The sequence below is a fragment of the Neoarius graeffei genome, chromosome 8 (genome assembly GCF_027579695.1).
Source record: "Neoarius graeffei isolate fNeoGra1 chromosome 8, fNeoGra1.pri, whole genome shotgun sequence".
NCBI lineage: Eukaryota > Metazoa > Chordata > Actinopteri > Siluriformes > Ariidae > Neoarius > Neoarius graeffei.
Window position 1 is genome coordinate 8,470,198 of NC_083576.1, and position 27,679 is coordinate 8,497,876.

Consider the following 27,679-nt stretch of genomic DNA (forward strand, 5'->3'; position numbering starts at 1 on the left):
GGTCACGGTTGCAAAAGAGAGAGAAAAGTTCAATCAAACAGGAATTGATTTGCTCAATATCCTGACGTGAAAACATAGAAATAAAAAGAGGATTGTAGGTCTCATTTCCTCATCCTTGAAGAGGATGTTGAAAGAGTTGTGAAGCGTGTGTTCAAATACCTTGAGGAGGGGCCACAGTCTACTATCTACTGCTCTGCTTTCTAGTCTAGATTGTGTCTCAAAAAAAAAAAAATACCCTGGAAGTCTGTGATGTCAGAGATGTGATGTGATGTCACACCATCAGTCTTTGCCCAAAGTGAGCAGTGCTCAGTTTGACCGTCGATCAGTGCAGCGAGAGGAGACATGCTGTACACAGAGCTCACACTGAAGATGATCACACTGATGTGGATCACAGTGATGCTTTTTAATCAAACTGGTAAGTGTGGATGGTTCATTATGTTTCTGCTCATCAGTGTGCCGCTGTAATAAGGATTACTGACACAAAAACAGTTTGTGATCTTAATATTACGGGGTTGTGTCTGGATGAAGAGCTGTTTTGAGGGAAATCAGAATTTTATTTAATCTTAAATGAAAGATTTTTCACCTTGAAAATTGATGATAAAACAGAAACAATACACATTTCTGTGCAAAACAAACACAAACACACTTTACACATCTCCTCTCTGACCTCCAGTCGCTGGTTACACTGGAAATCCAGTTTATTCAGCACATTGCATTGAGCTTGATAATGTCAGTAAGATTTAATGCTCATGTTATCTCATGTTACTCACAATATTACACCAATCTCTGTGAATTACTGGAAGAAAATACATTTGTTTTATTACTTTTTTGTTCATTTTTCATTCTTTAACCATTTATATTAGATTCTGCACAGATTAATGATCTCAGTCAGCCGAACCCAGTGATCACTGCTGGTGTTGGTGAGAACGTGACTCTGCACTGCTTAAAACTGCTGAAGGAAAACAGTGGAACTATCATCTGGTTCAAGCAAAAAGTCGGACAGGAGCCTCAGGTAATGGTGGCTGTTCAACATGAACCCAAATATATAGATGAGTTCAAGCCACCAAAATTCAGCATCGAGAAAGAAAAAGCGGGCTTCCATTTGAAAATTGTTAACGTGGAACCATCAGATGAAGCCTTGCATTACTGTGGACTTTTGTATTTCTGTGGACATTCAACAAGTTTTGAAAAAGGAACCTTTTTATCAGTGAAAGGTAAGAATTTTATTTTGTACGAGGTGAGAATGTACCTGTATGTGTTGAGGTTTTCTCTATTTGTATGACTGAAGCGATCGCTCTATTGGCAGGAGATTGTGATTTGGAGTTTGCTCAGATTAAAATGAGCACATTTATATATTATACTCTATATGTGATTTCACTATGGAAATATCTTTAGTGCTGCTGTTTTAGGAAACTAATCAACACTTCTGGACTGCATGTTGCATCTCATATAAGTCCAAAACGAACCAAACTCAGATCTCACTCTGTCTCTATCACTCTGAACAGGTGATGGAGATGTAAAAGTGTCAGTGATCCAGAGCGGCGTGTTGGACTCGGTTCCTGCAGGAGCGTCAGTGACTCTGCAGTGCTCGGTTCTCTCTGAGAGCAGAGCAGCAGAACACCAAGTGCTCTGGTTCAGAGCTGCTTCACCACAATCCCATCCTCAAATCATTTACACTCATCACAACAGCAGCCGTCAGTGTGAGACCCGCTCTTCTACACACACCTGTGTGTACGACTTCTCCAAGAACATCCTCAGCATCAATGATACTGGAACTTACTACTGTGCTGTGGCCGCGTGTGGGAAGATCATTTTTGGGAATGGGACACGAGTACAGTTGGAGAACTCTCCAAAATTTGGTTGGTAGAAAATGTGTGAAAAATTCTGTAATTTTTCTATTTATTTAAGCCATTTATGAAATTGTTAATATGATCGGTGGTTCTTTTGGTCCTGAAGTGATCTACTTCGCAGTGGTGGTGGCAGTGTGTGTGGTTGTGATCTTTGCTCAAGCTTTTATAATCTGTAAAATGAGGAGCTGCAAACAAATCAGAGGTGAGCACATAAGTGTATTATAATATAATGTAGTCTGCCATAAGAAACAATAGAAGAGTCTAAGTCAAAGTGATTTGGATAAAAACTGTTGGAATTTATGAATTACCTTAAACATTTTCATTGGAAATTTTCTGTTTTATACAACCCCGATTCCAAAAAAGTTGGGACAAAGTACAAATTGTAAATAAAAACGGAATGCAATGATGTGGAAGTTTCAAAATTCCATATTTTATTCAGAATAGAATATAGATGACATATCAAATGTTTAAACTGAGAAAATGTATAATTTAAAGAGAAAAATTAGGTGATTTTAAATTTCATGACAACACATCTCAAAAAAGTTGGGACAAGGCCACGTTTACCACTGTGAGACATCCCCTTCAGGGCCGCTGACAGCTTTGGCTGGGCCCGGGACAAAATGCTCTGAAAGTGAGGACAAAGGCCCTAAAGTTAGGACACCGTCGCGTTACCGGGGGGGGGGGGGGGGGGGGGTAAGAAAAACTTATTAAAAAAAACGTATGAAGTCAATATATATTTATTAACTTGGAACACCTATCAAAATGAGAAATGTGGAAAATGATGGTCAAGACCATGTCAACAAGAAACAAAACATCACTGTAAAGTCACTGTAAAGAGTTGTGTCCATCTATAGACAATGAAAAAACAGTCTTTGCCATGCCATAGGCCAACATATTTATTCACTTGAAAATGACCATCAAAAAGAAAAAAAAAAAAAGAAAAATCGATAAATGAGTCAAGAAACATGTAGGCCTACTGTCATTTAGCCTACTATACTGGCCTTGGCTTATCCACAGGAACTAAACTAAAAACAAAACATTGTTGTGTTCATTTATGCTCATCCAAAAAAATATCAAAAAGAAAAACATGAAAAATGACAGTCAACCATGTCATTTACATTTGGCCTATAACCTTACCTGTCAACTTTTGCATAGCAGTCTAAACTCCTGTACGAGTGATGGTGTTTAATGGTGTGGAACAATTTAGTCAGCTCAGCAGCAGTGGTTTTGTCATCGATTGGGGTTGGTAGAGCTGGGGCAAAAAATGATGCTAAAGATGACTGTCCAGCACTGCTGGCATTCTCTCTGTGGCGGTCTGTGTCTGCGTGTCTGTCTATCGCACCTTTACCTCTGCTCCCCACATCAATGTCAATGCGACAGAGCTTGCAGAAGGCGAAGTGTTCTCCTTTTTGGCTCTTGCCGACAAAACGATGCTCTAAGCACCAAGCATTTTTAAAGGATGTCTTTTGTTTCGGCATGAGTATTGTTCAACAGCATGCGTGCCAACATTCATAGGTTTTTCCGTACAAACATTCGCACTGCGCGCGCAGCTCGGAGGAGCAAAAATCAGCCAATCGCGTGAGCGCAGCTTTTGAGTGACAGCAGCTTCCAGACAATCAGAGGCTGCAGAGGCTCCATCAGCTGCGCGCGCAGCGCGAATGTTTGTATACGAGAAATCCCTGTAGGCTATCTTTGCCTGTATGTCATCGCAGAATAGCAAGTGTAAATAATGGGCGGGGATTTGTGACGATTGATGCAACGGTGGCGGCTGAGGGTCCGAAATGAGGACAAAATGTAAAAAGTGAGGACGCGTGACAGACGTCCGGACAGACGGCTCTAAAACCGGACTGTCCGGATGAAATCCGGACGAATGGTCACCCTATCCTGACTTGTGCATGTTGGCAAATGGCACGCACGCTGATTGTTGAAGCGCTATGATCGAACGATGTTGTTTTTTTCCCCTTAATCAAAGAGTCAGACCAAACCATTTTTGCATTAGGGGTGGTAGGGGGTTCTTGACGCCTTTTTCAAAGACAATAAAGGCAAAAGATCTAGAAATCATTTATTGAATGCAAATATAGCACATTTCTCCCGCAAATCAACACATTTTGAAATGAAATAAAATAATCGCAACTTCATGAGAGCCCAGTTCTAGGCCCTCCCCATTCCTGGGCCCGGGACAACATACTCGTTTGCCCCCCCCTGTCGGCGGGCCTGATCCCCTTTTCTCTTTACAACAGTCTGTAAACATCTGGGGACTGAGGAGACAAGTTGCTCAAGTTTAGGGATAGGAATGTTAACCCATTCTTGTCTAATGTAGGATTCTAGTTGCTCAACTGTCTTAGGTCTTTTTTGTCGTATCTTCCGTTTTATGATGCGCCAAATGTTTTCTGTGGGTGAAAGATCTGGACTGCAGGTTGGCCAGTTCAGTACCCGGACCCTTCTTCTACGCAGCCATGATGCTGTAATTGATGCAGTATGTGGTTTGGCATTGTCATGTTGGAAAATGCAAGGTCTTCCCTGAAAGAACCGTCGTCTGGATGGGAGCTTATGTTGCTCTAGAACCTGGATATACCTTTCAGCATTGATGGTGTCTTTCCAGATGTGTAAGCTGCCCATGCCACACGCACTAATGAAACCCCATACCATCAGAGATGCAGGCTTCTGAACTGAGCGCCGATAACAACTTGGGTCGTCCTTCTCCTCTTTAGTCCGAATGACACGGCGTCCCTGATTTCCATAAAGAACTTCAAATTTTGATTCGTCCGACCACAGAACAGTTTTCCACTTTGCCACAGTCCATTTTAAATGAGCCTTGGCCCAGAGAAGATGTCTGCACTTCTGGATCATGTTTAGATACGGCTTCTTCTTTGAACTATAGAGTTTTAGCTGGCAACGGCGGATGGCACGATGAATTGTGTTCACAGATAATGTTCTCTGGAAATATTCCTGAGCCCATTTTGTGATTTCCAATACAGAAGCATGCCTGTATGTGATGCAGTGCCGTCTAAGGGCCCGAAGATCACGGGCACCCAGTATGGTTTTCCGGCCTTGACCCTTACGCACAGAGATTCTTCCAGATTCTCTGAATCTTTTGATGATATTATGCACTGTAGATGATGATATGTTCAAACTCTTTGCAATTTTACGAACTCCTTTCAGATATTGCTCCACTATTTGTCGGCACAGAATTAGGGGGATTGGTGATCCTCTTCCCATCTTTACTTCTGAGAGCCGCTGCCACTCCAAGATGCTCTTTTTATACCCAGTCATGTTAATGACCTATTGCCAATTGACCTAATGAGTTGCAGTTTGGTCCTCCAGCTGTTCCTTTTTTGTACCTTTAACTTTTCCAGCCTCTTATTGCCCCTGTCCCAACTTTTTTGAGATGTGTTGCTGTCATGAAATTTCAAATGAGCCAATATTTGGCAGGAAATTTCAAAATGTCTCACTTTCAACATTTGATATGTTGTCTATGTTCTATTGTGAATACAATATCAGTTTTTGAGATTTGTAAATTATTGCATTCCGTTTTTATGTACGATTTGTAATTTGTCCCAACTTTTTGGGAATCGGGCTTGTATTATATATTATATACTGCTTGACCCCTCACTCAACTTTGATCCCCATATTAAATCCCTCACCAAGACTGCTTTTTTTCCACCTCCAGAACATTGCCCGCTTTCACCCCTTCCTTTCTTCTAGCGATGTTCAAACTTTGGTCCACTCCTTCATTATGTCCCGCTTAGATGATTGCAACTCCCTTCTCATTAGCCTCCCTACTAAATCCTTTCAGAGACTACAATACATTCAGAACTCTGCAGCGAGGCTCATCACCCATACTAAACCATCTGCTCATACTGTATCACCCTGATTCTTTCTCACCTTCTCCAGCTACCTGTTCTGTCCCGAATTAAGTATAAAATCTGACTACTCATCTTCAAAGCCCTCTATAACCTTTCTCCTTCTTACATCTGTGATCTTCTGACCCCTTACACTCCATCACACTCTCTCAGATCCTCTAGCTATAACCTCCTTGCTGGTTAGACTCTCTTCCTAGAGACTCTCATGCTAGACTCTCTTCCCTGCATGGCAGGTCCTTCAGCGCCATGGCCCCCAAGCTTTGGAAGACCCTCCCACAACCCCATCATGACTGCTCTTATCTTCCTTTCTTCAAATCTCATCCCAAAACCTTTCAGTTTCATGAACACTTCTCATCCATCACTGCATAAACACACCACTCTTTAGCAACTTTGTGTGTGTGTTGTTTTCTTTGACCTATGTAAAGCATTCCTGAGTTTAAGAAAGGCACTATATCAATGTAACTTATTATTATTATTATTATTATTATTATACAGTTAGGTCCATAAATATTTGGACAGAGACAATATTTTTCTAATTTTGGTTCTGTACATTACCACAATGAATTTTGAACAAAACAATTCAGATGCAGTTGAAGTTCAGACTTTCAGCTTTAATTCAGTGGGTTGAACAAAATGATTGCATAAAAATGTGAGGAACTAAAGCATTTTTTAAACACAATCCCTTCATTTCAGGGGCTCAAAAGTAATTGGACAAATTAAATAATTGTAAATAAAATGTTCATTTCTAATACTTGGTTGAAAACCCTTTGTTGGTAATGACTGTCTGAAGTCTTGAACTCATGGACATCACCAGACGCTGTGTTTCCTCCTTTTTAATGCTCTGCCAGGCCTTTACTGCAGCGGTTTTCAGTTGCTGTTTGTTTGTGGGCCTTTCTGTCTAAAGTTTAGTCTTTAACAAGTGAAATGCATGCTCAATTGGGTTGCGATCAGGTGACTGACTTGGCCATTCAATAATATTCCACTTCTTTGCTTTTATAAACTCCTGGGTTGCTTTGGCTTTATGTTTTGGGTCATTGTCCATCTGTATTATGAAACGCCGACCAATCAGTTTGGCTGGATTTGAGCACACAGTACTGTATGTCTCTGAATACCTCAGAATTCATCCGGCTGCTTCTGTCCTGTGTCACATCATCAATAAACACTAGTGACCCAGTGCCACTGGCAGCCATGCATGCCCAAGCCATCACATTGCCTCCGCCATGTTTTACAGATGATGTGGTATGCATTGGATCATGAGCTGTACCATGCCTTCACCATACTTTTTTCTTGCCATCATTCTGGTAGAGGTTGATCTTGGTTTCATCTGTCCAAAGAATGTTCTTCCAGAACTGTACTGGCTTTTTTAGATGCTTTATTAGCAAAGTCCAATCTAGTCTTTTTATTCTTGAGGCTTATGAGTGGCTTGCACTGTGCAGTGAACCCTCTGTATTTACTTTCATGCAGTCTTCTCTATATGGTAGATTTGGATATTGATACGCCTACCTCCTGGAGAGTGTTGTTCACTTGGTTGGCTGTTGTGAAGGGGTTTCTCTTCACCATGGAAATTATTCTGTGATCATCCACCACTGTTGTCTTCTGTGGGCATCCAGGTCTTTTTGCATTGATGAGTTCACCAGTGCTTTCTTTCTTTCTCAGGATGTACCAAACTGTAGAGTTTGCCACTCCTAATATTGTAGCAATTTCTCGGATGGGTTTTTTCTGTTTTCGCAGCTTAAGGATGGCTTGTTTCACCTGCATGGAGAGCTCCTTTGACCGCATGTTTTCTTCACAGCAAACTCTTCCAAATGCAAGCACCACACCTCAAATCAACTCCAGGCCTTTTATCTGCTTAATTGAGAATGACATAATGAAGGAATTGCCCACACCTGCCCATGAAATAGCCTTTGAGTCAATTGTCCAATTACTTTTGGTCCCTTTAAAAACAGGGTGGCACATGTTAAGGAGCTGAAACTCCTAAACCCTTCATCCAATTTTAATGTGGATTCCCTCAAATGAAAGCTGAAAGTCTGGACTTTATATCCATGTCCATTATATAACTATAACTTGAATATGTTTCAGTAAGCAGGTAAAAAAAACAAAATTTGTGGCAGTGTCCAAATATATATGGACCTAACTGTATAAAGGTCCACATAAACATTTAAGACTTTGTGACTATCTTATTACGATACTGGTAAAATAGTAACTAAAATTTGACCAAACACAAAAAAAGGGAAGTGGCCTTTTTTGCACAGTACTGGGCAAAAGTCTTAGCACACGATGTAAAGAAATGCTGTAGAGCAAAAATGGCTTCAAAATAATGAAATGAAATGTTTCAGCATTAAAAAAATTACTATAAACAGTAATCAGTAAGCCATAATAAATGAAACAAAGTCAATATTTTGTGTGATCTGAAATTTCCTTTGCTTTAAAAAAAAAATCGTCGTCTCAGGTCCAGTGAGTGCAGTTTTATGGGGAAATGAGCTGTAGGTTTTACTGAGCTTCTTACAGAACCAGCCACAGTTCTTCTGGACACTTTGACTGTCACACTCGCTTCTTAGTTTTGCACCAAAACCCAGTTGCCTTCATTATGTTCTCTTTTTTTTTTTAATCTGAAAAGAAAGTGCACTCTTATGGAATATGCTGCTCAAATACAAACATTTTTTTCTGTAATATTTAATTTTGTGCTGGAAAAAAATGAATGTTTGGAAGTCTAAAATGTTTTTGTAATGTTTTGACTAGATAATGAGTGTAGAAATTATAAAATAGAAATCTATAACAGAGTTTGCATGAAAAAAAAACAATTGGATGCCTCAGACTTTTGCATGGTACTGTATATATTTATTTCTTTTGACAGTGAGATCTCAACAAGATTGTGTGGCCGAGGAAACACCCAATCAGGTAAATAATCTTAAATAATATCTCCATTCTCTCAGGAACAAACTCCTCGATTTCTCGGTGTCACTGTGATGACTGAGATCTCTGTTTGTCTGTTCGTTCTCACAGGGTCGTGATGCAGTGGAGCTGAATTACGCGGCTTTACATTTCAAAAAGAACAAAACGAAAAGGGTGACAAGAAAGAGAGAAAAACCTGATTGTATTTATTCTGATGTGGCTTCTGGTACCTAGATTATATTTCTAATTTATTTCATTTAATGTATGAAAGAGTTCTGTTTTAAGATTTACTTTTCAGAAGTGAAATTTATTCCATGTGTGGTGAATTTTCTCTTGTGCACTGATTCGGATTGTGAGATTCGATCTGAGGACTAAAACCTAATGTATTTGTCTGAGCCTGTTAGGGGTTGCCATACATTTTTTTTTTATCTGCATGTTTGATTTGGTGTCAGTTTTACACCGGATGCCCTTCCTAATAGAGGTCTGTGCGGGTCGGATTTTTCAGTCCCGCTCCCGCCCGCGCCCGCATTGTGTAGTCCCACTCCCGCCCGCGCCAGCAAAGAATTATGATTTTCAGTCCCGCTCCCGCCCGCGCCCACAAAAAAATTATGATTTTCAGTCCTGCTCCCGCCCGCGCCTGCCATATTTTGTCCCGCTCCCGCCCGCAAATCCCGCATGATGCAGACGTTCGCGTTATTTCTCAGGAAAGTTCTTGTCTTGACACAGCATGATGGTGCCCCGCCCGCTACTTTGAGTGGATTTGAGCATAAATATCTACCGTACAGCTCACGTTTGTTATTGTTTACCTTGTTTCTGAATTCAGCATGTAGTATCTCTAATAATAATAATTAGCACTGTCTAACAGTTAAAATATTTAATCGCAAATCGCACATTTTTATCACATGAGAAACCATTGTAATTCTCTGATCAGCATAAAAAAGTGAATAGACTTGCTTTGTACCATTTTTTTTATTGCAAAGCAGAGCTAGTAAAAGAAGTGAATTAATTTACTGCTTGAGTTAGTCTACAAATTTAATCAGAGAGACATGTTACACAGTGACGGTAGGCTTGACTCAATCCTATCCCAGAAATCCTTCCTGTAATATGCAAATTTGATTTGCCTCTGATTGGACAGCCAAATTTGCATATTACAGGAAGGATTTCTGGGATAGCATTGAGTCAAGCCTACCGTCACTGTGTAACCTGTCTCTCTGATTAAAGTTGTAGACTAACGTAACAAGTAAATCAATTCACTCATGGTTCTCTTGCTAGCTGGGTGTGAACTGCGAGGCATTAGAGTGATCAAAGAATTTCTCCTTAGGGTGATCAATGGCAAGTTTAAGATGCCATTTCTCACTCAATCTGGCAATCTGACTTTCTCTGCAAATTTAGGCATCTTAAAATGTTTTTATTTATGCCAAATAAAATATCCAGCAAAAATTATATATGATAGACATAAATTAATAATTTATAAATTTTATTTCAAGCACGTTTTTAGTTAGCGGGACTGCAGCTTATCACCGCTCCCACCCGCGCCGCATATGTGCACTTCCGGTCCTGCCCGCGCCCGCAATGAGCTTTCAAAATTTGTCCCGCGCCACACTGCTTTGCGGCGGGTGCCGCGGGACTCCCGCGTGAGTGCAGGGCTCTACTTCCTAACACAACCCTGCGGGCTTGGGGCTGGCACTAAGTATTCCCTGGCTTGTGTGACCCCAGTGTCTGGGTATTTAACTTAATCTGGATGTCTTTGAACTGTTGGGGAAACCAGAGCACTCAGAAGAAACCCACACAGACACGGGGAGAACATGCAAACTCCACGCAGAAAAGTCTTCATCAGCTCTGAGGCTCAAACCCAGAACCTTCTTGCTGTGAGGCAACAGTGCTAACCACTACACCACCATGTGTGAAGTTCTTCACAGCGACCCACCAAACAATTTCTTCTTGGAGTTAACTTTGTGTATAATGATGTTTTGTGGCAAAAAAAATCGACACACTTGTACTTGACGTGTACTTTATATCTACAATGGGACATTTTAAAAAGAATTAAGCACATCATTATAAAATTAAATCCAAGTGCTTTTTTCAATCACAAGTGAACACAAGTTGGTGACAAATTTCATTTCCTGCTCTTGTGGTTAACTGCTCTGGCTGATGGTGTCTAAAATAAAACTCAACACTATCTTCATGTACATATAGTTTGTCAGGTTTTATATTCTAAACATTATATATAACATACTGAAGGTTAAAGGATTTTGAGCAAACTATATTAACTCTTTTTTTGTTAAACTTCCAGAAATGAATTTCTTGAATTCGAACGTCAAGGTAATAACAGGTCTGAGTGAACAGCTGTGACTTTTTATTTTCAAGTGACTGATGGCGATGTTTTCAGAAACACAACGCTGCAGAGTCGCAGAGTCGCACACTGAGCTCTTTTTCAGGCTGATAAACTCCTGACTTGGTGAGGGATTGTGCAATATTAGGTCACTGAACTACAAACTGTGTACTGAAAGTGCTCATCTTCACCATACAACACTTTCTACTCGTACCAGTCTGAAATCTGTCCGACCCAATTTCACCAACATTTGAAACGTGGACACCAACTTAGACCACCATTATCACAACACTGCAATTTAATCTCTCTTGTACTCAAAGTACATCCAGGACTGCACTGTCAAACACAACACCAACCCCATTTTACATTTGCTCAGTTTGACATGACAGTTATAAATCTTATATCGAGATGAAACACCTGAGAAGGTAGAAAGAGGTGTTCCCTCCTGCATCCTGGTGCTTATCTCATCTCATCATCTGTAGCCGCTTTATCCTGTTCTACAGGGTCGCAGGCAAGCTGGAGCCTATCCCAGCTGACTACGGGCGACAGGCGGGGTACACCCTGGACAAGTTGCCAGGTCATCACAGGGCTGACACATAGACACAGACAACCATTCACACTCACATTCACACCTACGGTCAATTTAGAGTCACCAGTTAACCTAACCTGCATGTCTTTGGACTGTGGGGGAAACCGGAGCACCCAGAGGAAACCCACGCGGACAACATGCAAACTCCGCACAGAAAGGCCCTCGCCGGCCACGGGGCTCGAACCCGGACCTTCTTGCTGTGAGGCGACAGCGCTAACCACTACACCACCGTGCCACCCAGTCCTGGTGCTTATAAAAACTGTAAATGTTTACAAAACAAGGAAATTAGTCTTATTCTTGAGTTCAGGTGACAGGAAACAGAACACTCTGAACAAACCATTTGGAGATGCTCATGCATCTGATCTCAAACGATCCACCAACACAACACACACAAGAAAGCCCAGCTCCACCTGTACTGTCTCAGAAAGCTGAAAAAGTCAGAGCTGTAATCAGTGTTTACCCCTTTATCAGGAATTGTAATATTCTCCAGTATTGGAAAACAAGAAGATGGAGAATAGTCAGAGTTTCTACCCATCCCAACCACAGACTCTTCTGCCTACGAGCTTGTGGTAAGAGATACTGCAGCATTTGAGCCACAACAACAGACTCTCGAACAGCTTCTTTCCTCGGGATGGAAACATCATAAATGTTTAGCTCTCAGGACTCAAAAGCAGTGTAGTAATCCCCGATGTGGTTGGAGCACAGAAGCACGGCAGGCAAGAGTTCGTGTTCACACACACGCACTTTATTGAGCTTTTCACCTTTCTTTCTTTCTTTCTTTCTTTCTTTCTTTCTTTCTTTCTTTCTTTCTTTCTTTCTTTCACTCACTCACTCACTCACTCACTCACTCACTCACTCACTCACTCACTCACTCACGCACACATATGTTGTGGTCGGGGAGCGAATTCCTCTTCTCTCCTCTCCCCCTCCCTTTATACTCCATCACTGCAACACACACACACACACACACACACACACACACACACACACACACACAAATTGACATCAGGTGTAATGACCTAGCCACTTACCTTCCCTGACCCCGCCCTCCATTCACAGACTGCTGCTTGGCCATGCCCCCGCTGCCACATACCCCCACCGCCTGACTCAGGCTGGGGAGCCATCCGGCCTGAAGCTGACTCCCCCCCTCGATGGGACAGGAAGTCTGCCACCACCATCTGTGCCCCTGGCCTGTGGATCACCTTGAACTTAAATGGCTGGAGAGTGAGATACCAATGGGTGATCTGCGCATTGGCATCCTTCATTCGGTGGAGCCACTGGAGGGGCGCGTGGTCCGAACAGAGAGTGAAAGGGCATCCCAGCAGGTAGTATCGGAGGGCAAGGATCGCCCACTTGATGGCGAGACACTCCTTTTCAATTGTGCAATATTTGCTTTCACGCACCAACAGCTTTCGGCTGATGTACAGCACCGGGCGCTCCTCACCCTCCACCGCCTGGGACAAAACGGCCCCCAGCCCCCTGTCCGATGCATCAGTCTGCAAAATAAAGGGGAGAGAGAAGTCAGGGGAGTGTAAAAGTGGCCCCCCACACAGTGCAGCTTTTACCTCAGAGAAGGCCTGTTGGCATTGCTCCATCCACTGGACTGGATCTGGAGCTCCCTTTTTAGTGAGGTCGGTTAGCAGGCTGGTGACGTCCAAATAGTTAGGTATAAACCTACAATAATAGCCAGCCAGCCCCAAGAACCGCCTCACCTCCTTTTTGGTCTTGGGCCTCGGGCAGGCCACAATCGCTGCAGTCTTGTTAATTTGGGGACGCACCTGCCCATGACCCAAGTAGAACCCCAGATACCATACTTCCACCCGCCCAATTGCACACTTTTTCGGGTTAGCTGTGAGGCCCGCTCGCCTCAGCGACTTTAGAACAGCCCTCAGGTGTTCCAAGTGCCGCGGCCAATCATGACTGTAGATTATTATGTCATCTAGATAGGCAGCCGCGTAGGCAGCATGAGGGTGGAGGACCCTGTCCATAAGCCACTGGAATGTAGCGGGGGCCCAAATAACCCAAAGGGGAGCGTGACAAATTGGTGTAAACCAAACGGTGTGGAAAAGGCCATTTTCTCTCGGGATAGAGGAGTCAAGGGGATCTGCCAATATCCCTTGGTTAGATCCAGTGTTGTATAAAAGTGAGCAGCGCCTAACCAATCAAGCAACTCATCAATGCGAGGCATTGGGTACACGTCAAATTTAGACACCGCGTTTACCTTTCTATAGTCCACACAGAACCAGACCGACCCATCAGTCTTGGGAACCAGGACCACTGGGCTACTCCAGTCACTGTGGGACTCCTCGATTATGCCCATTTCGAGCATGGCCTTGAGTTCATCCCGAACCACCTTTTTCTTGTGTTCGGGCAAGCAGTAAGGGCGGCTACACACTACCACCCCTGGGGGCATTTTGATGTGGTGTTCTATGAGGTGGGTACAACCCGGAAGGGGCGAGAACACGTTAGAAAATTCCTTCTGCAACTTGGCTACCTCCATGAGTTGGGTCAGCGAGAGGTGGTCTCCACAAGGGACCGGAGTGGCCTGAGATGTTATCTTTTTTACCTCCGGCCCCAGCTCCACCTTCTCTGGGACTACCGATGCCAATGCCATGGGGACCCCCTCATTCCAGTGTTTTAAAAGGTTGAGGTGGTAGACTTGCAGTGCCCCGCCCCTATCCATTCGCTTTACCTCATAGTCGACGTCCCCAACTCGCCGTGTGACCTCGAAGGGCCCTTGCCACTTGGCGACTAATTTAGAACTCAACATGGGCAATAATATGAGTACTTTTTCTCCCGGCATGAATTCTCTAAGGCGCGTGCCCCTGTCATACAGCCGGCTTTGATGTTCTCGTGCCTGCCGTAAATTCTCCTGGGTTAATTGCGTGAGGGTGTGGAGTTTTACGCGCAGGTCAAGAACATACTGGATTTTATTTTTACTCTGTGAAGGTCCCTCCTCCCAATTTTCCTGCAGCACATCCAGAATGCCACACGGCTTATGCCCATATAATAATTCAAAGGGAGAAATCCCTGTGGAGGATTGCAGGACCTCTCGTACTGCGAACAACAGGGGTTCGAGCCACTTATCCCAATTATGCGCATCTTCACTAACGAATTTCCGGATTATGTTTTTGAGTGTCTGGTTGAATCGCTCTACTAATCCATCCGTTTGTGGGTGATATACACTGGTGCGGATGGACTTAATCCCCAGTAACCCATACAGCTCGCGCAGTGTTCATGACATAAACGAGGTGCCTTGGTCTGTCAGGATTTCTTTCGGAATCCCGACCCGGGAGATAATGCGGAAGAGCGCTTCCGCAATACTGCGTGCTGAGATATTGCGGAGAGGCAATGCCTCTGGATATCGCGTTGCATAGTCCACTAGAACTAAAATAAAGCGATATCCCCATGCTGACTGATCTAATGGCCCGATGAGAGCCATCCCAATTCGCTCAAACAGGGTCTCGATTAGAGGAAGAGGGTGCAACGGCACTTTTGGAGTGGCCACGGGATTTACTAATTGGCATTCATGGCACGCTGTGCACCACCGAGGGACATCCCCGTGAATTCCTGGCCAATAGAACTGGGCCATTATTCGGGCTAGTGTTTTGTCTTGCCCCAAGTGTCCGGCCATGGTATTAAAGTGAGCCGCATGGAATACGAGTTCCCTACAGCTCTTTGGTATTAACAACTGGGTTACTCGTTCCTTAGTTTGAGTGTCCTGCATCACTCAGTACAATCTATCTTTAATAATGGCAAAATAGGGGAAGGTTGATGCCGCGCTTGGCTGAAGAGTTTGACCATCGATTACTCTCACTTGGTCAAATGCATGCCGCAGAGTCTCGTCTCGTGACAGCTCTAACGGGAAATCCCCAAGGGACTCCCCGAGAGAGGGAGGAGGAGTGGGGTGCTCCTCACTCTGACGCGGTGTTGACGCAGACGGCTCTGTGACAGCTTCTCCAGCCAATGCCACACCAGGATCTTCCCGTGACCTACTAGGGCAGGACCCACTACATGTTAAATACTCCATTAATTCTTTAAATCCCAGCCAATCAGTACCCAAGATCAACGAGTGGATAAGGCGAGGATTAACCGCCGCCTTCATTTTATGCGTTTGGCCCCGGAATAGAATCTGGATCAACACTAGAGGGTAATTGTGAACATCCCCGTGCACACACAACACCTTCACTGCTTGTGCTCCCCCCAATGCCTCACCTTGCACCAGGCATTGGTGAATTGAGGTCGGATTGCAACCGGAATCCACCAAAGCGTGATATGTATCCCCTTGAATACTCACCTGTACGCGATGCATTCAGGCCTGATCGGGGGCGGTTTCTGGGATGTCGGGGATCTGGATGACAACCCCCACCTCCCTTGCGGGGCTCTGACTCTGGAGATGCTCCGATTCCCTGCCGTGCCAGCACACCGGCCCAGGCTTTCCCTCTGCACTGGTGTTATGGGTGTCACTCACCTGAGGGGGAGACAACACAGACAGAAGAGGGAGATGGGAGGACACCAAGGGTGCGATGGGCCAGCTGGGGAAGAGCCAGCCACCACCTCCATGGCAGGGGAACAGGGTGGGGAGGGGGACAAGAGACAGGGGGGGAAGAGAGAGAAGAGAATCGAGGGGAGACGCCTCGTCTACCTGCCATCAGAGCCGCCTCCAAATGGTCCTCTGCCAGCTCGATGGCTCATTCCAGCAATGCCGGGCGGTGACACTGGACCCATTCCACCGTTCCTTCCAGAAGTTGAGAGATGAACTGCTCCAGTGCCACCAGATCGATGATCTCCTCGGGGTCGTGGTCTTCCGCCCTCAGCCACCACCGGCAGGCGTCCCGGAGTTGCTGGCCAAATGCAAATGGCCAGCTGACCTCCTCCAGTGTCAGTGTCCGGAAGCGCTGACGTTGTTGCTCCGGGGAGCGGCCGAGCCACTGCAGGATGGCTTTCCTCAGGTCCACATAGACCAGCCAGCTGTCAGCAGGGAGCTGCTGTGCTGCGAGCTGTGCCTCACCAGTCAGGAGCAGGAGGAGGCGCGCCACGTGCTGCTCCAGCGGCCACCCCCACGCCTCGGCTGCTTGCTTAAAGAGAGCGAGGAACGCTTCCGGATCATCCTGCGGTCCCATCTTCGTGAGGGTGGCGGCAGCGGTGACCAGCAGCCCTGCTGACGTGAGCCAGTGCCGGAACGCCTGGCGATCTTCCTGCTGGGCCAGCATCAAGGCTTCAAAGCACTGCTGCTGCTCCTTCCGGAGGGTGATCAGCTCTTGATGCTGGTTCTGCTGGGTGGTAGCGAGGGCAAGGATGAGCTCTTTGAATGGGGAGGACTCCATGAGGTGGTTCCCTTCTGTGCATCCCGGGTTCCGGCACCACTGTAGTAATCCCCGATGTGGGTGGAGCACAGAAGCACGGCAGGCGAGAGTTCGTGTTCACATACACGCACTTTATTGAGCTTTTCAGCTTTCTTTCTTTCTTTCACTCACTCATGCACACATGTGTTGTGGTTGGGGAGTGAATTCCTCTTCTCTCCTCTCCCCTCCCTTTATACTCCATCCCTGCAACAAACACACACACACACACACACACACACACACACACACACACACAAATTGACATCAAGTGTAATGACCTAGCCACTTACCTTCCCTGACCCCGCCCTCCATTCACAGACTGCTGCTTGGCCATGCCCCAGCTGCCACAAGCAGATTCACCACTCGGCTTCTTTACAAGAGGTGTTGGAAAACCAGCACCATTGAAAATGCTCATTTTATACCTTTAGACATTTTGTAAGAAATCAACAAGGACACAACAAATTAATATCCTGGACTCTACAATAAGGGGGGAGTTGCTACCTAAGGTGGAGGAGTTTAAGTATCTCGGGGTTTTGTTCACGAGTGAGGGTAAGGGGGAGCGGGAGTTGGACAGATGGATCAGGGCAGCGTCAGCAGTGATGCAGACACTAAACCAGTCTGTGGTAGTAAAGAGAGAGCTGAGCCAAAAGGCAAAGCTCTCAATTTACTGGTCCATCTATGTTCCCACTCTCACCTATGGTCACAAGCTATGGGTAGTGACCAAAAGAATGAAATTGCGGATACAAGCGGTTGAAATGAGTTTTCTCCACAGGGTGGCTGGGCTGTCCCTTAGAGACAGGGTGAGAAGCTTGGTCATTCAGGAGAGACTCAGAGTAGAATCGCTGCTCCACATCAAAAGGAGTCAGTTGAGGTGTTCGGGCACCTTGTTAGGATGCCCCCTGGACATCTCCCAAGGGAGATTTTCTGGGCATGCTCCATCAGGAGGAGACCTCAGGGCAGACCCAGGACATGCTGGAGAGATTACATTTCTCAGCTGGCCTGGGAATGCCTCGGTATTCCCCCCGGAAGAGCTGGTGGAGGTGGCTGGGGAGAGGGAAGTCTGGATTGCTCTGCTTAGGCTGCTACCCCTGCGACCTGGACCCGGATAAGCTGCAGAAGATGGATGGATGGAAGGATGGATGGATTCTACAACAAATGATTATGAATCATTTTCAGGAAGGATCCATCTTGCTTGTTTGATGCTTCACTTCACTTTTCTTCATGTAAAATGTGTTTGAAGAGGTTTTACTCAACACTCAGTGATAAAGAAAAACTACGTTGGTATTTCTGGGCACCACATTCACAGCACCTGATTTTCAGTGTAATTTCACTCGAACCCGGAAACATAAGCAGCACAGAGGTGCATGAATAAACAAGCCCCGCCCCCAGGGAATGGACTCAGTCACAGTCCTTGACTTCGATTTAAGGCAAACACACATCATTTTTATAAACGCGCCAGTAATGGAACATAACTTTTGTTTAAACTCAGAAATTTTCCAATAATGTTGAAGATTTGTGTTACATTTTCAATTAAATTGTGAATACATTTATTTTGTCTTGAGCAAAACTCAGAGTCAGACAGATAACACCATAAAATATACACTGCCGGCCACTGGGATCGAACCAAGAACATTCTTGCTGTGACGTGACAGTGCCAATCACTACACCATCGTGCATTTATTTATTTATTTATTTCCAGACTTGTGTGCCTTCTGCAAAATACAGAATTAAAAAAGAAAACAGACAACAAAAACTTCTGTACACATCACAACAGGAGTGTATCACATTTAATAAATGTGGGAAGTGATGAAAGTCATAGACAGATTTGCATTTTTTATCTAAGTGATTTGTGAATAAACATTTTGAAGGAATAAAAACAAGAATAAAAATAAGAAGGAGCAGTAGGAGCCCTCTGAAAATCCATGAGCTTGAGTTTGACCTTTCAGGGTCACTCAAGGTCAAAGATCATGGTGCCAAATGAAAAGCCATATGGGAGTTCCTATATGCTCATAATAGTAAACATCTGTCTAACGGCAACTGTCTTGGAGTTATAATGGAAAATGTTATTTTGAACAAAAGGTTGACCTTTCCAGTGACCTTGACCTTCACCTTGACCTGATGAACCCCAAAATTTAATCAGGTAATCTACGGATCATAGCCCACCTACTCTGAAAATTTGAAGTCAGTCAATGCAACCGTCTGAACACTAGATAGCTAACAGACAAACACACAAACAAACCGCACTGATTACAATACCTCACTCCGCCTACTCCGTCGTGGGCGGAGTAACAATGCTTGGCCACTCATTGGTTCCTGATTATCCAATCACAATGAAGTTATGACCTGTAACTTGCTCTCAGAAAGTTTCAGCCATCACACAAGACAAGCATGGCTCACCATGTGGACAGGAGGAGGAGCCAAGCACCTTTCTCACCTTTCAATATTAATTTATGTCTATGGTAGTGTAATATATTTGCCCTAAATATAATCTGAATCTTATCAAGTGATTGTATTTAAAGTTAACTTGAATATATTTCAAAGCTCTAAAGCACAGGATTTAAGTTTAATGTCCATCACAATGGACTTCAGGTGCTGAAAGACAACAGCAGGAGCTTGATGATTTAGTGTTCGTATACCAGGCTGTGAATTTCTGGAAGCATTTCAGAGCTAAAATGTAGTTTGACAATATATTAATCATCATCAAAGTATTTTTTTTTAATGATGCACTTTTAGAGTATAAAATCACAGACTTTCTTGAACTTCTGATAAATGGAGAACTGTCCGATCTTGACTGCTTGGATTCAGGAAATGAGGCAGATGAGGCCAGGAGTAAGGGAGTAAAGTGAGTAAAAGATGATGTTTTATTGGTTTCAGAGAGGGACAATGACAATGGAGAGGTTTCACTGTCATTGAATGCCAGAAGAATTTGAGGAAGCAGCTGAGGTTGAGGTAGAAGACAGTGTAGGGACAGAGGAGCATGAGGATCTAACAGTTACCAGGAAGGAAGAGATTGGTGACGAATGCAACATTCAGCTGTGCTTTGTACAAAACCGAAATTGTTTCAATGCATAAATAATATAATATAATATAATATAATATAATATAATATAATATAATATAATATAATATAATATAATATAATATAATATAATATTATATAATATAATATAATATAATATAATATAATATAATATAATATAATATAATATAATATAATAATGTAAAATATTATTTGAATAATTATTAATAATTATAAATGAAAATAATATTAAATGTTCCTTAAATAATACGCCAATTTGTTCTGAAGGTTTCTTGATATTTTATGTTCATTTAGTCCTGGTGTCCATTGTAATGGACAAGAAAAAAAAAGAATAAAAATATGAGTTGGCAAAAAATAAATATTCGGACTTCATTTCTACATTGAAGAAAAGTAAAATCAGCTGTGGAAACATTTTCTTGCTCAGTAGAAAAAAATAAAGTCTGAAGGGGATAAAAGAACGTTTAGCAACAGTAAATAAAAATATCATGATTACGGGCAAATTTATTTAATATGTATTATTATGCAATTATTGTGAACAAATTTAAATATTATCAGCTTTTGTTGTTGCTGATGTTGTTTTTTCTTTTCTTTTTGTACTTTCACCAAATACAGTCATTTTGCTTCTAGAAATCCATTCATCATTCTGCAGATCAATTATCTGTCCAGCTGAAACGAGCAAAAATATTTAACAATAGTTTAATAATCTTTGAGTGATTAAAAGCTTGTAATGAAAAATATGGAATAAATTTACACACAGTCGAGATATTTAACCTGCTAAAACATTTTCACTGCTTCTGCCGTGTGTTTCTCCGTTTATTATGAATCATTTATGTTACAGCGTGCAGTTTTCTTCACATCAGCGTACACACACTCATCTGATGAACCAGATTTCTTTGTTTCAGCTTTGGGTTTCCTCTTAGAGAAATGCACAGCTGCATAATTCAGTGTTTCAGCTTCAGATTCCTTTAAAAATATTAAGAATAAAGCAAAAACAAAATAAGAATTTCAGCTCACAGTAAAAACCAGACAATCTGTGGAACTGCACGATACACACTCACTACACAGTTAATGTTCATCAACATTAAACATAAAAGCTGGGGATTGTTGTGAAATCTGATCAAACTGACTGTATAAATGAGATCGAGAACATTATCAGGAAAAATATCTGAATGGAGCAACATTTCACATGTAGACTAATGAGTAAATAAAGGAGACATAGTGATATCTACATTAAAAAACAACATGATTAAAATGTAGAGTATATAATAGAATACAAACCAGTGCTATTTTTATTGCACACGTACCTGATTCATTCCTGGAGAATTTTCTACAGAAGCGTTTACTATTAATACAGAAACACACATTAGTGTCTTTGATAGAATAAAAGTCACTGGAATTTTTATCTGATCACAGAATCACTTACTTTTATCCCATTTTCTTCTCCTCAGTATGAAATAAATGAGACAGAAAATCAGAAGTGCACACAAACCCAAAGCCGTTCCCAAACCGAGCACTGAGGAGTGGAGAGATCTGGTCACTTCTGAGAATGTTATTTCACTATATTATGAAATAAGGATGATTAATTAATAGTGAATTATCAGGCATCTGACCTGTTTTCTCTTGTGTGTTCATGTTAGTGCTGTTTCCATGCAGTGTTGGTTCACAGCCCACTGAATTATCACCCAGAGCTGGTTTAGATGTTTCTGATTCAATAGTAACATGTTCACATGGAAACATTTATCATCATTCACTGACTAAAAGTCTGTAACTCAGTGTAGTTGAAGAAGAAAACACAGTGAACATTTCACTACTTCAGGATTATTTGTCTTCCAGGTTGAACATGTTAATGATAATAAGGAAAAATATCACAACATTAAACCAGGAGTTTAAGAAAGTTTAGTGGAAATCCTACCTTTAATTTTTAAATAAGTTCCATCTGCAAACACAAGGTTGGGTCTCGTCATTGCACAGTAGTACATGGCTTCATCAGACTGAAAGGTGTTTAAAATTTTCATATTTAAGCAGTTTGAAGATCTTTCTATTTGGAAACGTGACTTTTGGGATTCATTGTAAAATGTTTCTCCAGCACTTTTATACACCGTGAATATAATCTGAGGTTTTTGTCTGTTCAGTTGCTTAAACCAGGCGATTATCCCATATACATTTCCAGAAATGCAACACTGCAGAGTTGCCGAGTCTCCGATATCCACACTGAGCTCTTTATCAGGCTGATAAACTCCTGACTCTGTGAGGGATTGTGCAGCAACCCAGTGTCTACCAGGTTGGACTGGATCTAGAAAAAAAAACACATTAATTAAGTAATGAATACATTTCTTAAACCAATCTATATAAACTGTTATTAAAAATCACATCAGGAGATCTTTCAACATAAACAGCTTCACAAAGTGTTTGAGAGTAATCAGCTCAATCGACTTTATTTTTTTTAAATCTATGAAACTAGATGTGAATAATTGACTCATATTACTTACACATGGTGCTGAAGATCAAAATTAAAATCCACAAACAAGTCATTTTTCATTTCTTCGTACTTCTACAGTGTTTATATCTCATTTATGAACAGAATATGAATGCACTTGAAGCAGGGTTTGGATTTATATTTATACTCCAGGCGCTCTGTACTGAACACGCCCCAGAATATGACGTGATTGGGTGTTGTAAAAAAAAAGACATGATCAGAGAGCACATGATATTCTGATCTGCCTACATCGACCCCACATTGTTCCATATTTGTGTTTTGGTGTTACACAGTGAGGTCTTGATAAAGATGTTCTGACTGAATGGAAAATGTGGTTTACTCGTACACTCTCGTGCACCTACACTAATGCCTTATTGTTTATTTTAGTCGCCTTCTTAATTTAACTTGTATGAACAAAATTCCAAATCAGTAAATGTAAATGCTGTAGAAGTGAATGAACTCGTGACAGATTTGACCCGATACACACTATAGTGACCATCCTGGAACATGGGCGTGTCAGTGGTGTGTTCTACTGAGATATGAAGCACAAATGTAACCTCAAGGTCTGATCAACAACACTGACCACCTGCTTATTTATTTATTTATTTATTTATTTATTTATTCAATCTGTTCAGGTGCACAAAATACTGACATTGTATTGTGTTGTGTTGGGGGCGGCACGGTGGTGTAGTGGTTAGCACTGTCGCCTCACAGCAAGAAGTTTCTGGGCTCGAGCCCATTTGCCAACGGAGGCCTTTCTGTGTGGAGTTTGCATGTTCTCCCCGTGTCCGCATGGGTTTCCTCCGGGTGCTCCGGTTTCCCCCACAGTCCAAAGACATGCAGGTTAGGTTAACTGGTGACTCTAAATTGAGCGTAGGTGTGAATGTGAGCGTGAATGGTTGTCTGTGTCTATGTGTCAGCCCTGTGATGATCTGGCGACTTGTCGAGTATGTACCCCGCCTTTCGCCCGTAGTCAGCTGGGATAGGCTCCAGCTCGCCCACAGTCCTGTATAGGATAAGCGGCTACAGATAATGGATGGATGGAGATAATTTTATTCCCTTCTGAGGTAAAGACTTCGGTCAGTAATAAATGTGTAATGCATGCAATTTTCAGTTGACTGTAAAAGGTGTTCTATGGCCGTAATAATGTCACTGAACTTCAACAAGAGAGGGCAAAAGTACTCGACACAACAAACAAACAAACAAAAAAAAACTCTTTGGATATTCACTGTAAAAGATATGAACCTATATCAAAAAATATACTTCTATCTGTCTCATATTTATCCATCATTTCAGTTTGTGAGTTGTGTGAAATTTTATTATTATTAGAAGACAAGAAGAAGCCTTTATTTATCGCACGTACACTCAAGCACAGACTTAAGCACAGTGAAATTCCTCCTCTACATTTAACCCATCTGAAGCAGTGAACACACACACACACACACACACAAGTGAGCAGTGAGCACACACACACACTCAGAGCAGTGAGCAGCGATGCTACAGCGCCCGGGGAACAGTTGGGGGTTCGGTGCTTTGCTCAAGGGCACTTCAGCCCAACCTCAGGCCCTGGCTGCCCCATGTTAACCTCACCACATGTCTTTGGACTGTGGGAGAAACCGGAGCACTCGGAGGAAACCCACACAGACACGGGGAGAACATGCAAACTCCACACAGAATGGACCCCATCGGCCACTGGGCTCGAACCCAGAACCTTCTTACTGTGAGGTGACAGTGCTAAACACTACACCACCGTGCATTTATTTACTTATTTATTTATTTCCAGACTTGTGTGCCTTCTGCAAAATACAGAAGTAAAAACCAGGCAACAAAAAAATCTGTACAAAACACAACATGAGTGTATCACATTTATTACATGTGTGAAGTGATTAAAGTCATGTACAGATTTGTGGTTTTTATGTAACTGATTGTTAATAATCACTTTGAGGGAAGAAGAAGAAGAAGAGGAAGAGGCAGTTGTATAATATATTACAGTTTCATATACATCACTTCAGAGTACACCAACTTGTCTGAGAAACAAACTCCACTTCCCTTCTTGGGAAACTGTAAAGCTGCGTAAGTCCAGGAGTCGACATGAGAGTCCTGGGAAAGATAAATAAATAAATAAATAAATAGTTCAGAGTTACAGATGGGATACAGCGTGTCAGTGGTTTGTATAATGTGAGTGAATCTTAAATCTAAACCATTATAATTAGCACTGAATGAATGTAGCAGCATATAAAGAGGATGAATGAGTCAGGAAATGTGATTGGAGGTGAAATTTCTCCAGAACTAAAGGACACATCGACATTTTACCAGAATTACAAAAGAGTATATAAATACTATATCACCTGTAATCTACAGACTCACCTCCCTCGTTCCTGCTGAACCTTCTGTTGAAGCCTTCACTATTAATATGGAACAAAAGCCGATTAGTGACAGAAGTGAACTGAAGTCATCATTATCTGATCACAGAATCACTTACTTTTATCCCATTTTCTTCTCCTCAGTATGAAATAAATGAGACAGAAAATCAGAAGTGCACACAAACCCAAAGCCATTCCCAAACCGAGCACTGAGGAGTGGAGAGATCTGGTCACTTCTGAATGGGCATCAAACACAATGAAAATTACATTAGTCCAAAAAATACCATCTAAAAAATCATAATTTAGACAAATCATTCATTATGATTTTCAGATTAATGCATTAAAACATAATTATACAACATCTGACCTGTTTTCTCTTGTGTGTTCATGTTCGTGTTGTGATCACACAGAGCTGGTTTCGATGTTTCTGATTCAGTGGTAAAACTCTGACCTGTAAACATTTATCATGAATCACGGACTAAAAATAAACCCTGAATGCCGTGTTGTTAAAGTTACCAAACACAGTGATCATTTCACTCCTTCACACACTAACAGTAATGAAGAATGAAACGTTTCTACATTTAACCAGCAAATTATTCATTTCAGTAGAAATCCTACCTTTAAATTTTAAAGAAGTTCCTTTTCCAAACACAGGGTCGGGTCTCGTCAGTGCACAGTAGTACACGGCTTCATCAGACAGCGTGGTGTTTAAAATGGTCAGATTGAAGCAGTTTCCACGTTGTTTAATCTGGAAACGAGGATTTTGGAATTCATTGTAAAACTTTTCTCCAGAAGCTTTAAAGAATCTGACGACTATCCGAGTCTGTTTTCTGTTTTGTTGCTTAAAAAAGATCATTTCTCCATCTTTTATTCCAAAAATACAACACTGCAGACTCGCCGAGGCTCCGATATCCACACTGAGCTCTTTATCAGACTGATAAACTGGTGGCACTGAGGATTGTGCAGTAACCCAGCATCTACCAGACTGGACTGGATCTACAAAAACAAAAATTAATTTGGTAAAGAATGTAATTCAGATTTTATAATACATTAAAAATTGCCTTAATGCTGAGCTTCTCAAAGTTTTTTTTTTTTTTTTTTTTTCAAACAGGGATCTGTTTAACTTTATAATAAATTACACAGACCCCAAAGAGATTTATTTTTCAAAACCAAATCCAACAATTTAACATAAGGCTCGTAATTTAACTTCTTAGAATAATTCCTTTAAATATTCCTCAAAACACTGGGTCCAAATTATTATTATTATTATTATTATTATTATTATTATTATTATTATTATTATTATTTTTATTATTATCGACCAATTTGTTTTTACTTTAGTGAGTTTTGGTTGATCCAAGTTCGCAGTCAAACAGATGAATAACTACAGTACAGTATATGAATATGTTTACATGATGAAAATTGTTCGTATTACTTACACATGATGCCGGAGATCAAAACTAAAATCCAGAAACTAGTCATTTTTCAGTTCTTAAAAATTACACGGAGTTTGTATCTCGTTTAAGGACAGAGTGTGAATGTGCTTCAAGCGCAGTTTGAATTTATATTTATACTATAGGCGGGCCGTACTGAGCACATCCCAGAATGTGACGACATTGGCCCTAGAAAGAAAAAAAGTGAGATATTAAGCAAGCATATGATATTCTTGTCTACCTACTTCCCCCCCACATTTTTCTCTCTTGGTGTTTTGGTGGTCAGCAGAGATATCAAAAAGAATAGAATGGAAAATGTGGTTCACATGAATTCTCACGTGAGCCTACACTCACATCTCACTATAACTGCTATTTTAATCTGAATAAAAGCTTCCCTCAATAGTAACGGTTATCTGGGCCAAAGAAGGGTGTCTGGCATTTGAATTTCAGCATTTCCGGGGGGCATTTATTATTGTAAAATAGTCGATTTCATAAATAAGAGACACAACAAATTTAAAAAACAATAAAAGCTCATGTTAGAGGGATGGGTCTTGAACACTGGTAATGTGTTTTTGATTGATTAGACAGTTATTCTTTAACAATGGCTTAGATGAAAATATGAATACAGAACCCAACTTTCCCCCTCATAATTTATGTTCTCTGTCCTCCAAAAGGGCACAGGGGTCACTGTCAGTGTAACTGTTCCTAATAGTCCTGGGTATGACTTTAAACTGCAACCAGTGGTGAGTCTCAGGTCCAGGAGGACTTGACTATTGGGGAAAATGGAGTTATTCATGAATCACCATTGCTCCCAGGCCGGCTCTGATCCAGAGGAGTGGTAGCACCTGCCTGGGTTCCAGCTCTGGGTCCATCACCAGTAAGGCAGTGGCAGGAGGGCGCTTTTCAGTACACATCTGGCTATCATGAACCAGGTTAAAGTTATAGCCCTTTGTAAACCTTGAGTTTGAACTTTCAAGGTCACTCAAGGTCAAAGATCATGATGGCAACTGGAAGCCCATATGGAACTTCTTATATGTTGATAATGGTAAACATCTCGCTATCATGAACCATTTTCAAGTTATCGCCCTTTGAAAAACCATGACCTTTAGTTTGACTTTTCAGGGTCACTCAAGGTCAATGATCATGGTGCCAAATGAAAGGCCATATGGGAGTTCCTCTCTGCTCATAATAGTAAACATCTGTCAATCAGCAACCATTTTTGAGTTATAATGGAAAATGTTATTTTGACCAAAAGGTTGACCTTTCCCGTGACTTTGACTCGATTACCCCAAAATTTAATGAGGTAATCTACGCCCCATTGCCCACCTACCCTGAAAATTTGAAGTCAATCGGTGCAACAGTCTCAACGCTAGATTGTTAACAAACAAACCACACTGATTACAATACTTCGCCCCGCCTACTCGTCATGGACGAGGTAACAAACTCTTTGGACATTCAGTGTAAAAATATAAACTCATATCAAAAAATATCATTCT

At 42.0% G+C, this 27,679-nt stretch overlaps 2 protein-coding genes across 3 annotated transcripts; one reads left to right on the forward strand and one right to left on the reverse strand.

Moving 5' to 3' along the window:
• The first annotated feature begins 308 nt into the window (after window positions 1-308).
• LOC132890020 (uncharacterized) lies at window positions 309-8,922 on the forward strand. The gene is made up of 6 exons (XM_060926821.1): window positions 309-415; window positions 864-1,214; window positions 1,506-1,859; window positions 1,957-2,052; window positions 8,568-8,611; window positions 8,717-8,922. Exons 1-6 carry the CDS (start codon window positions 343-345, stop codon window positions 8,837-8,839), a joined length of 1,041 nt encoding a protein of 346 aa, XP_060782804.1. The 5' UTR covers window positions 309-342; the 3' UTR covers window positions 8,840-8,922.
• An 11,640-nt stretch (window positions 8,923-20,562) lies between these two features.
• On the reverse strand, window positions 20,563-22,443 carry LOC132890021 (uncharacterized). Of its 2 annotated transcripts, XM_060926822.1 has the most exons (6): window positions 22,401-22,443; window positions 21,824-22,204; window positions 21,522-21,638; window positions 21,335-21,424; window positions 21,210-21,253; window positions 20,563-20,874 (listed from the first exon to the last, which is right to left on the reverse strand). In XM_060926822.1, the coding sequence occupies exons 1-6, from the start codon at window positions 22,441-22,443 to the stop codon at window positions 20,728-20,730; spliced, it is 822 nt and encodes a 273-aa protein (XP_060782805.1). In that variant the 3' UTR covers window positions 20,563-20,727. The 2 variants fall into 2 exon arrangements, 1 of the variants encoding a protein (XP_060782805.1); XR_009655131.1 differs by lacking the exons at window positions 21,335-21,424; window positions 21,522-21,638; window positions 21,824-22,204; window positions 22,401-22,443 and having other exon boundaries at window positions 20,786-20,874; window positions 21,216-21,253.
• Between the last annotated feature and the right edge of the window lie 5,236 nt (window positions 22,444-27,679).

Bases quoted from the DNA above. Each gene is read 5' to 3' on its own strand.
- LOC132890021 (XM_060926822.1), bottom strand. From the start codon at position 22,443: ATGACTTGTTTGTGGATTTTAATTTTGATCTTCAGCACCATGT. The intron at 21,425-21,521 runs GTCAGATGCCTG...TCCACTCCTCAG, and splicing joins GAACACACAAGAGAAAACAG to TGCTCGGTTTGGGAACGGCT. The intron at 21,254-21,334 runs GTAAGTGATTCT...CTGTATTAATAG, and splicing joins GAGAAGAAAATGGGATAAAA to TAAACGCTTCTGTAGAAAAT.
- LOC132890020 (XM_060926821.1), top strand. From the start codon at position 343: ATGCTGTACACAGAGCTCACACTGAAGATGATCACACTGATGTGGATC. The intron at 1,860-1,956 runs GTTGGTAGAAAA...TTGGTCCTGAAG, and splicing joins GGAGAACTCTCCAAAATTTG to TGATCTACTTCGCAGTGGTG. The intron at 8,612-8,716 runs GTAAATAATCTT...TCGTTCTCACAG, and splicing joins CCGAGGAAACACCCAATCAG to GGTCGTGATGCAGTGGAGCT.